The sequence below is a fragment of the Physella acuta genome, unplaced genomic scaffold, assembly GCF_028476545.2.
Source record: "Physella acuta isolate Inbredline_101_S28 unplaced genomic scaffold, ASM2847654v3 ptg001947l, whole genome shotgun sequence".
NCBI classification, from domain to species: Eukaryota; Metazoa; Mollusca; class Gastropoda; family Physidae; genus Physella; species Physella acuta.
The window spans coordinates 78174-90302 of record NW_026733452.1 but is presented as its reverse complement, the minus strand read 5'-3'; the positions used below and the strand labels follow the sequence as shown (position 1 = coordinate 90302).

General features: G+C 43.5%; 1 protein-coding gene across 5 annotated transcripts in view; it reads right to left on the bottom strand.

Annotated features, from left to right (window-relative positions):
• LOC131931346 (zinc finger MIZ domain-containing protein 1) overlaps positions 1-12129 on the bottom strand; it is a 114888-nt gene that overhangs the window by 41662 nt on the left and 61097 nt on the right. For all 5 annotated transcript variants that reach the window (XM_059288123.1, XM_059288125.1, XM_059288124.1 and 2 more), the window contains one exon: positions 2790-2943. In XM_059288123.1, the coding sequence (XP_059144106.1) occupies positions 2790-2943 (154 nt within the window). The remainder of the gene's footprint in view (positions 1-2789; positions 2944-12129) is intronic.

Below are 12129 nucleotides of genomic sequence, written 5' to 3'. Positions count from 1 at the left end.
TAATGACTGCGACCTTTGTGGGGGATTAGGGGGTGGGGAAGACAACTCATCTCAAGGGGAGTGACCTATAACCCGTATTGCTTCCCTTTGTTTATGTGAGTTTTATTAAAAAAACAATACGAGAAAGATGATCAAATATTTAATGATTCTATAATGAGATCATTTCCTTAACAAACCACTTTATGCAACTGTAACGGTAACTTTTGCATGGTGAATTTAAAAATTACATTATACAAAGGATTTTTCGAGACAAGCCTGATTGTAACGGTTTCAATTCAATTAATTACATGACGTAATTAACGAGCTAGGCGACGTCAGTGTCTTTTAAAAGTAAGGCGAAAGTAGACGAAAAAAAATGCCACGTTGAGGACGGACGTGACACAGCTGTTGACAAAACGTGACATCATTATCAGGTAGCGTGACATTATATTGACTATACATTTCATGTGAAAACAAAACAAAGTTTTTACACTAAATATGGTAGGATAATAACCAGAGGTGTTATAAAAAGTTAGCTGTGTGCTCGAGTATTTGTTTATTTGAAGTTTAAGTAGCGACGTTTATTTATGTTGATCAGTGGCGAACACCCTTATACTGCATGTGACAGTTAACCCCCCCCCCCCCTCCCCCCATTTTTGGTGGGTGAATTATTAGCGGCGCGTGTAAGTATAAACAATGGTAAGTAGGGCCAATGTCAAGGTCTCGAGTGAAACACGACGAAGCGGGATGTCGCGTGTTAAACTAGTGGCATGTGTTGTGTTTAGTGTTCATCTCTGGGCATGTGTTGTGTGTTAATCTTGGGGCGTCTGTTGTGTGTTAATCTTGGTGCGTCTTCTGTGTGTTAAACTATAGACGTATGTTAGTTAAAATTAAACCAAGTCAGCACACAGAAAGTGTAAGCACATGACCACGCCATGGGGCGCCTTGCCTACTTTTACACCCCACCCCACCGTTGCCCAGGGCCGAATCCAGCAACCCCCATCACACCATTAGTGAAGCTGATACACCACTGTAACCAACGCTAAGAAAAGTGTTAACGGGACAGTATTTTCTTACACACTAAGTGAGGGAACTAGTCGAAAAACGAAGACAGGGGCATTTAGTGCACTCTCTTAACCCTTTACGATCTAAATATAGAACTGGGAGCTAGTGTCTTTACAATGGTTGGATCGTGTGGGCAAGCGTTGTGTGGAGAGGTGTGTGGTGATGTAGGTGTGTGGGGTGATGGTCCAAGTGTGTGGGGATGTTTGAGGTGTGTTGGGAAATTCGTGGTGTGTGGGTGATGATGCAGGTGTATGGGGATCTTTGAGGTGTGTGGGGAAGTTCGCGGTGTGTGGGTTATGTTCGAAGTGTGTGGTGAAATGTCCTAATGGCCCCAACACGAAGTGTTCACGGGGAGCAACATATCAGTGGCTACAGTCATTTAACTAGTCTAAATCTTTCAATCTACAACCAGGCCTTACTTTCGCAGACTAGTAAATTCACCATCCAACTAACAAAACTTTCACCGACTGTCTCCATCTGCCTAACAAAACTTTCGCCGACTGTCTCGATCTGCCTAACAAAACTTTCGCCGACTGTCTCGATCTGTCTAACAATACATTCACCTACCAATACATCCACCACAATACCCCTCACCTCGTCAACCACACAATAACATTTTTGTTTTTCCCACCATCCGTGACCCCCCTCCCCCTCCAACTCCACCCCAGTGATGACTATGACCCCATAACGGGCACGCGTTGTCCCTTACCTCTCAAGAAATGATCAACAGAAGAGTGAACACAGGGGCGGTAATCGCCGTTGAATTGGAGCAGAGAGTCTAGAGGGCAGTTTACTAGGTCTGACACGGTACGGGGCGGGCATAAGTTGGTGATTTCAACACCCAACTCTAGTAGGTGAGAGTGGAGGTATCTAGACGGTTCTCACGAGGGGCTGTAGGGTACTGCTTCACCCAGCGATTCTCATAATCATACTTCATAAACCTTGACGGACACATGCGGCGAGTTATGTTATATATACATAACGCCCTCATTACCAACGATGTTTGAATTACAACCCTAACTATTATAGCCTCATAGTTCGGTATCAGTCGTTAAAACTCCACGTTGGTAAAGCTAACGATAAATTTTGTTTCAGATTACTACATTTTTAAGACTTAGGAAAAGAAGTATAACGTAATTATATTGCTCGTGTCTGTGTGGACTTGCTAATTTAACACTAATTGATCACAACCTTCCGAGAAATGCATGAGTGTATTTGTGAATCGTCCATGAATAGATGACTCACATTGCAAGGATCATCAGACCCGACCCCAGGATCCGAACTCATGTGCTCTACCATCTGACCATAAGCACACAGTAGTTGTGGGAGTACATCATTTGACCAATGTGCTGGTCAGTGTGTGACCCCAGGATCCGAACTCATGTGCTCTACCATCTGACCACACAGTAGTTGTGTGAGTACATCATTTGACCAAGGTGCTGGTTAGTGTGTGAGTATGTGTGGATGCCTAGAGATATAAACTACACCAGAAAAGATGACACGGGATGGGAGATGTAAACTAGAGCATATTGGGTTGTAGAATGTTATGGAAGGGATTCTTGGCCCATGACTCACTAGAAGTCTTGGCCATTGGGAATCTGTTGACCATTAACACCTACATGTAGTGGCCATCAATGACAATGTATGGCCATGTGATGGACAAGATATTTCTAACTGCTGGACAGGACATTGCTATGTGCTGGACAGGATATGGCCATGTGCTAGACACACGTCGTCTGACTTACCCAGGGTGCATCGGCTGCATGGCCTTGTGCATCTGCGGGTGCATGCTGCTGGCGCTGGGTGGTGGCTGACCTTTGTTGCCGTCAGGGGGTCGATTCTTGGGGTGGCGCAGCAATAAAGACTGGCCGAGTACCTCACACCATTCACTCAGTTGGCCTGAAAGGTAAGAGTTCAAATCTTCGTTAGAACTCAATACACACACCATTCTCTCAGTTGGCCTGAAAGGTAAGAGTTCAAATCTTCGTTAAAACTCAATACACACACCATTCACTCAGTTGGCCTGAAAGGTAAGAGTTCAAATCTTCGTTAAAACTCAATACACAGATCATTTATTCGGATGTCATGTCATACATGTCACATTATCTTCGTCATGTGTTAACTTAAAAATAACTAGGAGTACCAAGCAATAAAAAAATAAGTTTATTTTCTCTCTTCAAAAGCCTTTTAAACCTCAATACATGTTGAACATATGTAAATAGAATGGACAAGTTGGAGCGGTTTGGATGGGGGGGGGGGGGGGGGGTTAAGAAACATTAAAATACAATATAAAAAAAAATTTATAGAAGAGATGTGATAAAACGAACTACACAAACATTGAGGCAGGAGCATGCTATGGTAATGATTTAAAAAACAGCATGTATTAGGGCTAGACCTCCTCAGAGTTTGAGAACCACTGTCGACATCAGATAGGAGATTGGTTGTACCGATTGATATCTTCTGTGGCGTTACATCACAACCACGTGGATGCAAAGTTCCCCGGTTTAAGTAAGGCAAAATTTGCCATAACCGGTTAAGTTCACTTTCTGTCTCCCCCCACCCCCACCCCCTCAACTGTTTTGAGGAATGCCCCCACAGGGATTTCATTTCTAGACCAATCGAAATTGTGGCCGGGTAGACGGCCGTGACCTTTGCCCCCCGCGACGGTGAAGTGGTTAGATAAGATTTTTGTTATACTTCCCTCTAAACTAGCGAAACGGCCTAAAACAATAGCGGGTCGCTGATTGGTCCAAATCTGGGAAGTCGGGTCACGTGTCCATGGTCAAGCCTGGGGTTATTTTTTTCTTTTTGGGTGGGGGGGGGGGGGAGTTATGAAGTGGTCCTCATACTGTAGGCCTATACAGTTATAGGAAGTCTAACCAGACAATTTTTTTTTTTTTTTTTAGAAAATAGAAAAAAAGTTTTCATAATTATTTATTGATTTCAAAAAGTAATTTTCAAATACGTATTATATATTATAATATAATTATCGTTACATTAAAAAAAAAGCAATTTAATTTTTATACATGATAACAACAACACGACATCCTTCACTTAGCTTCATCACACCCCCAACAGACAAACTTCGAGTTAAAAAATCTCCGCGGGGTGTGGGTGTGGGATGGGGAGGGGGTGATTCAGACTAAATAGGAAGTCGTTTAGAACCCACTCGGTGTGAGGGTTATTCTTCGGCTGACTCAAGCAGTGTGTTTAAAAAAAGGGAGTTCACTCCCGATTGTAGGTCAAGGGAAATAATCCACGAACGTTTCGTATTGTCGTCATTTGGCGTGAGTGTTGAGTTCACGAGGGTGTGTTTACCTCTGTGTTCACGCGCGTGCCGGTATACCTCCCAGGTCAGGCGCTCGTCTTCCTAGTCGTAACTAGATTTCTCGGCTGTTCGAGGGTGGGAGGGTGGAGGAGGGTGGAAGAGTGGAGGAGGGTTCGATAGTAAAAACTCGGTGTGTGGTTTGTGGGAGGGGGCGCAAGGGGCGCTTTAGGTGGGGCCGAGTAGACTTCAAGATTAACCGGGTCGTGGTCGGACAAAACGCCGTATTTGAGATTTTAGACTGCTAGGTGGTGGGGAGGTTTAGGAGGATAGGTTTATGAGGGTAGGTCTAGTGAGCTAGATGTTGGGTAGGTTTAGTAAAATGCAGTGCAGGCTTAGGAGGATAGGTTTGAGAAACTAGGTGGTGGGTAGGTTTAGGAGGATAGGTTTTGGAAGTAATCTAGTTTAGTAGAATACAGTGCAGGCTTAGAAGGATAGGTTTAGGAAACTAGTAGGTGGGTAGGTTTAGTAAGATAAAAGAAGTGTAGGTTTGGTAGGCTAGGTGGTAGGTGTATCTAGAAGGATAGGTTTAGGGAGGTATGTGGTGAGTGGGATAAAGAATGATAGGTTTGGGAGGTTGGATGGAAGGTAGATTTTATCCGGGTGGGGGGATGGTAGATACAGGCTGGTGGTTAGTGCTGCATAGTGAATGGTAGGCTGGAAATTATAGGAGGTAATACAGGGTAGGAGGTAATACAGGGTGGGGGGAGGAGATATGTTATGTAAGGGTTCGTATGGCTTTTTTTGTAATGGGAGCTGGTTGAATTATTCCACTGGACCTGTTAATTTGTTTTTTTAAACCAACTCAACAATGTCAGATGTGCATCAAACAAACATGGATGTTTCCACTTTTTGGATGTTAGTACTGTTGTTTAGCACATCTACAGGTGGAGATGCGGGGTTTTATCAGAGGGCGAACTATCTGCTGGGGTTGGACAATTCAGGTCACGTGATTAAGCATGGGAATGCTGTCTTGTGAATGGGATTTAGCATGTGATGCTTTTGAATGGGGTTTAACGTGGGGTGGTTTCAAATGGGGTTTAGCGTGGGGTGGTTTTAAATGGGGTTTAGCGTGGGGTGGTTTCAAATGGGGTTTAGCGTGGGGTGGTTTTAATTGGGGTTTAGCGTGGGGTGGTTTTAAATGGGCTTTAGCGAAGGGTGGTTTCAAATGGAGTTTTAAATGGGGTTTAGCATGAGAACGGGTTCAAGTCAAAAGGATGTTACTGAGTCCACTCAGCTCTGATGGGTACCTGACACACGTTAGGGAAAATATCAGTGCCGAGGTAAGAGAAACAAGCGAACTCTACTTCATCTGTCTTTTGGACGCCAGGTTGAAAGCGTATCAGAGCATGGGAAGGTTTAGACTGGGTTTTGAGTGGGGCTTAGAGTAGGAAGACTTTTTAATGGGATGTTGTATTAGAAGATTGTATAATTATTTTACCAAGATATTGTTTGATTGTATCAAGAGTCAAACAACGAAGATACTGCTTACACATGGGCCTAAATGTTTAACATGTAAATAGGATTATATAACTGCGAAAAATGCAAGGATAATGTAAATCAGTACGCTTGCTGTATTGATAGAAAATGCAATAGGATAATATAACAGACTGTAGTAGGCTTACTGTATTGACGGAACAGTGCAATAGGATTAGACTAAAAGGGACGAGAATGAAAAGAAAGCTTACGAACAGTGTGATCTAGACTTAGCGTATGGCTGAGCTGACTGTCCCCGCCTGTGTGATGAGCTGTCTGTTGTCGTCTGCAACAAAGTCGTGAGCTGACACTTGATCAATGCACAGTACACACATGTTAACTTGTGTTTGTGACAAAAAGCAGGTGTTTGTGACAGGCTTGGCGATACCGACTCAACAAATATTGGGATGTTCGCGCAGGTACGATTAATGTTTAATGAGAGGTCAAAGGTCGCAAGATCCTGTCCATTTTACAGCACTTCACTCCCGTAATCCACATTCGCTTCCACAATCATATATTCACTCACGCAATCATATATTCACTCCCACAATCGAATATTCACTCACGCAATCATATATTCAATTCACACAATCCATACTCAATCCCATAATCAACATTCCCTTTCACGATCAAATATTCACTTCCATAATCCATATTCAATCCCACGATCCATACGCACATCTACAATCAACATTCACATCCACAATCATATATTCATTCCCACAATCCACATACTTCCACCATCCATATTCGCTTCCCCAATCCACCATATTAATTCATATAATCCACATTCACTTCCACGATCAAGTGTTTTTACACAATCTATAATCACTCTCACAATCATATATTCACTCACATAATTCATACTAATTTCCACAATCAACATTAACTTCCACAATCCACATTAACTTCTACAATCATACATTCACTTTCACAACCATATTCACAACTACAATCCATATTCACAACTACAATCCATATTCACAACTACAATCCATATTCACAACTATAATCCACATCTACTTCTAAATTCCAAATTCCATACTTCCACAACCCACATTCAGTTCCACAATCATATAATCATTTCCCCAATGAACTATTCACTTTAACATTTACACATCGACAGGTACAGTACTACAGTACTACAATACATTCTCCACAACCACAATCCACTACCACTCTCCCAACTCAGTAAAGCAAGCACCAAACATCCCATAATTATCGTCCCCGGCTCATCTAAATATATATTTTTTGAATTTACTGAAGTGACGAACGCCCTGTATGAATTATACCAGTGTTATCGTGAACATTATAATTACTCAAACGTATCTAAGCTAACACCCCTCCTTTTAGATAAATAACCTCGCCCTCCGCTCGTTGTAACTTACATTTTCGGAAAGCTACACAGGGGGTGGGTAAGACCCGACAGGCACATTACGAAAGGGAGAGCCGAGCGTAAAAATATAATTATTAAAAAAGTAAAAAGTTGAAAAGGTAGATCTGATGATTCGCCGACTCGGGGGTTTCTGCAATTAGGTGAAGACAGTGTTGTCCGGGGGTGGGGGAGGATGGGGGTGGGGGTGTTTCTAGCTGGTGAGTGATGAGGGGTGAGGAAAGGTGGACATACCGGGGGTGTTAAGGTGCAGATCTAGGCTAAATTTAACCTCTAACGAACTCAACAAGTTCCGAACGTGAAAGTGTGCGTGGTTTAAAGCTTTCGTGTCCCACTCACTTTGATTTGGGTTAAGTTTAGGTTTATTTCATTTCCCAACTACAACATTGTAAGCCTTTGTTTGCGGTGTGTGTTGTTTGACCCAGGAGAAGACAACTGTTTTAAAAATCCTTCTTTTGTGTTTATTCTCTAAAATAATTTGCTTTATTGATTAACTGTGGTGCGAAATCCATCAGGCCTGTATAATTGATTAAGATTTTTTTTTTACAGTTATTGATTAGGTTTATGGTTTTGGTCAAGTTACGCGACGCGTTATGGCTAAGGTCTGTACTAGATAGATCGTATGGGTTGAAAATAGTTACTTCAGTAGAAAATGTCCGTATAGAATTGTGTTATATGTTTGGTCGTCATTTTGTGTTTTTCAATAGCAGCACAACACAGGGTGGGATGGGGTGTGATAAAGTGTCCTCCCGGCCCTTGTGTATTGTGGCTCATGTGGCTCCCATAGGGTCACTGGTCTGGTTTCCTGACGGCCCAGTCGCCGGCCCGGCTCTAGCAGCCGTGGATCAGCTCCAGTACCTGGTGAGCTACATGACGGTGGGTTACGTAACTAATCAATCGTTGCCAGCCAGCTAGGCCATGGTGCCGGCGGCGGCTAGCAGAACCAGCCTGGGAGTATCCACAAGGTGGGTGTGAACACAGGTAGGTCCAGTACAGGTAGGTCCAGTACAGGTAGGTGAGGTACATGTAGGTCCAGTACATAGAGGTAGGTCAATTACAGGTAGGTCCAGTACAGGTATGTGACAAGTAGGACCAGTACAGGTACAGGTGACCTGTAGAACCAGTACAGGCAAAGGGGCAGGCAGGTTCAGTACAGATATGTCAAATACAGGTAGGTGACAGGTAGGTACGGTACAGGTAGGTTTAGTACAGGTAGGTTCAGTATAGGTAGGTCCAGTACAGGTAGGTCCAGTACAGGTAGGTCCAGTACAGGGAGGTCTAGTACAGGTAGTTCCAGTACAGGTAGGTTCAGTACAGGTAGGTCCAGTACAGGTAGTTCCAGTACAGGTAGGTCCAGTACAGGTAGCAAACACATGAGTGAAACAAGTTAACTCTACTGAGATGATCAGGTAGAGTTTCACTTGTTTCTGTACAGGGATAGTGCGGTCAGAGATATGCCCAGCTACCTGTATTTTCCTTAACGTGAGTCAGGTACTCATTAGAGCTGGGTGGACTGAGCGACGTCCTAGGGACTCAAGCCTGGGATATGAACTCGAGACTGTCGGGTTAGCACACACACGCTCTACCATTCAACCACACGACCACACCGACTTAACTGAACATCGTAGACTCAATACAAACATCTTGTCAGACTAAAACTTTTTTGTCAATTCATTGAGATAAGTAAATAGGGCAGCTTGCAAAAAAAAATGTAATCGCTTCTTTGAACACTAATCGACATACAGAGGTCAAAAGTTGGACGTTTTTTATGCGCCACACAGGTCACCATAACCTGTATGACTGACACCACGTGCACCATCTATCATCACGTGATATTAATGTCTAGTTTGTTTACCTGCATCACGTGGTGCTGTGTTGTCTGTATCAATTACAAGTCATGACGTCATAGGTCATTGTGTTCTAGGGCGACATAGCCCGTGACGTAGTATGTGCCTTGTGGCAGCTGTGTTGTGACGTAGCTGTGTTGTGACGTACCTGTGTTGTGACGTAGCTGTGTTGAGACGTAGCTGTGTTGTGACGTAGCTGTGTAGCGACAGTATTGTCACACGATTTCAATGTGACAGTTGTGATGTAACATCGTTACGCGACGTAGACATTGTGTAACGTATCCTTGAGGTGTGACAAAGTGAGGTATAACCTTGTATGACGTAACACAATTCTCTGACGTAATCTACTCGAGTGACGCAACACGAAGTTTCTGCCACCATCCCACTGACGGGTGAAACTAGGCTAACGGCTGACTCTGGTGTAATTAACGGCTGACTCTGGTGTAATTATCATCTGCCCATGTCAGCCGTTTCACGCTGTGAATAAACTACCTGATTAACCAAGGCACAGTGGGTGCGACACATATGTGGACAGACTCGCTCGGCAATCGGTGGAGATCTGTAATGTAATACGTTATGTAAAAATATACGAGCAAACGAGTGATTAGCACAATTGATATGGGTGAAATAAGCATTTTGTAACACACGTACTCTGCTTAGTAAAAAACTGTATTAAGTAAATTACTTCCCCCCCCCCGGCTTAATTTCTCGTCACCTGACTCCTCCCCCTCCACCCCGACGATAAAAACCGACACATGAAATGATTGTGGGTAATTGACCAATTTAGCGTCATCCATCTTTCTGTTTAGAAGGTGTTTAAAAAACAGCATTTGTATTTAATTTTTTAGTTAATTGCATTTTGAATGGGGGGAACCGTCATTAAAACAGCATGCACTGTTTGACATCGGAAGCGTACAAGTGGCGCGATGAAATCAAAGATGAAAAAAAAAAGTAATCCCCATCAGATTGTATATGTTTCGTTAAGTCGTCTGCTCTTTCACTACATGTGGTTGTTCCTGTCTCAATACATGTGATGGTGATGGTGTGTGTAGGGTGGGGGGTTAGGTCACCCCTACCACTTCAGATACTATTTAAACCAAGTTGCGTGTGATTAGCTGTATTAGGCAATATTATATGGGATATGTCATACTGGTTTATTTGAGAGCCGCTAGGGTGGGGACAGAAAGCTAGCTCGGAAGGAAGTGTATTGTCAGTTAAATATGACAAAAGTAACAGTTTAAAAAAACACGCACAAAATATATAAGTCTACTTTAAGAGCTCATATTTATAATTATTGTTTCATGACTGTATTGAATAATACCCACATGGGTCATTGGTCTACTTGGGTCATTGGGTCTACTGGGTTCGCTGGATTACATGGGTCGTTGGTTTATTTGGGTCGCCAGTCCCCTTGCCCCACATGTTCAGGTATAAACTATCAAGGTTTTCTGTGGTCAGGTGTGTCCAGGTAACTTGGGGGACCATGTAATATGTTTTCACTTGATGCGTGGTCGAGTTGTTACACATACACAGTTTTTCCTCCATGATTATGTAAATGTTTTGTCTAACATACTACACTTGTAAATTTTACATTTCTTCATAAAATTTGAAATTGATTGAAAATTAATTAACACCAGAAAAAAAATCCTGATTACTTTATTTTTTGTTTTGTTTTGTAAAATTTACCTTTTTTTAATTAAAAGATCACAATGGGGTGAAATATGGGTGGGGTGGAGTATGCGTGGGGTGGAATACGCGTGGGGTGGAATATGCGTGGGGTGGAATATGCGTGGGGTGGAATACGCGTGGGGTGGAATACGCGTGGGGTGGAATATGCGTGGGGTGGAGTATGCGTGGGCGTGTAGCATATGTGTATGTCTAGTACAACTAGAATCGAGGCAGGGTGTATGTAGCCTGTGAGTTTCCAGGTTTTTATTTTGTTCACGGTTTACGTCAGGGTGGGGTGGGGGGGGTGGGGGCTGACCACTTGCTATATCCATGGTTAGATACCACGAACCGGACCTGTGGAGACTTATAAGTCTGTCAGATATGACATCCGGGTGTCCAAGCTTCTGGCAGGTTCTTCTGCGGTATCGATACTGTGGGGGTCGGGGGGGGGGGGGGGGTCGGGGTCCTGGCCTGACAGGGTCTTCTGCTGTGTCGATACTGTGTGTGTGGGGGGGGGGGGGGGGCTAGGGTAGGGTTATGTTCTGGTTAGATGATCGAGCTAATACAGATACATTTTACCGTTTGGGTACTTTATAAAGGAAAAGTTCATTGGTAATTATGAAATCGTGTCAAGTAACAGCGAAACCCCAGACATAGAAGAAAGATACGACAGCACCGACGTAGTGAAAGTTCAGATGTACTTAACCCAATCCATTGTCGCTGTAAGATCGTCAGTCTACAGAATGTATTCATTGTGACACACTAGGGAGAAATTCAGTTTTAATCGTGGTGTCCACCCACCACACCCCCTCCCCCCACACACAAATTAGGCTTAGCATTTCATGAGTCAGTTTCGGCTATTGTTTTAATAATAATGGTCCCATATTCTGTTACCTTTCGTCCTAATACGGTCCCACATTGAAACCAACAGTCCCACACTGAATCCATGGTCGCCCCCAACACGTGCTTATCGATTGGACGGAGGCGGCGACATGACGACAACAGCGCGCGCGCGTGCGTGAGCAGGACCGGGCGAGTCTATTAACAGTGTCACGCTGGAGAAGAGGGGTGTCAGGCTGGGGTGGTTGATATTAATTTTATTGTCCTCCTGTGAAGGGATGGGATGGGTTTTTTTTTCTCTAAACACGACGTGAAAGAGTGAGGGAAAAAATATTGTGATTGTTAATTTTTTTTTATCTCGCTGACAAAGTGGCGGAGCAGTACTTTGTGTCGGGCTGGGGACACCAAACAAAGGGAAAGAATCGGTGCCCAGAGGATGACGAGAGTGACGGTTATTTGTTGTTTTGAGCATCTGTGCTTGTTAAGGCTTGAAAAAAAAAAATCACGGCCCTAATGACCACGTGATGTGTCGGGGT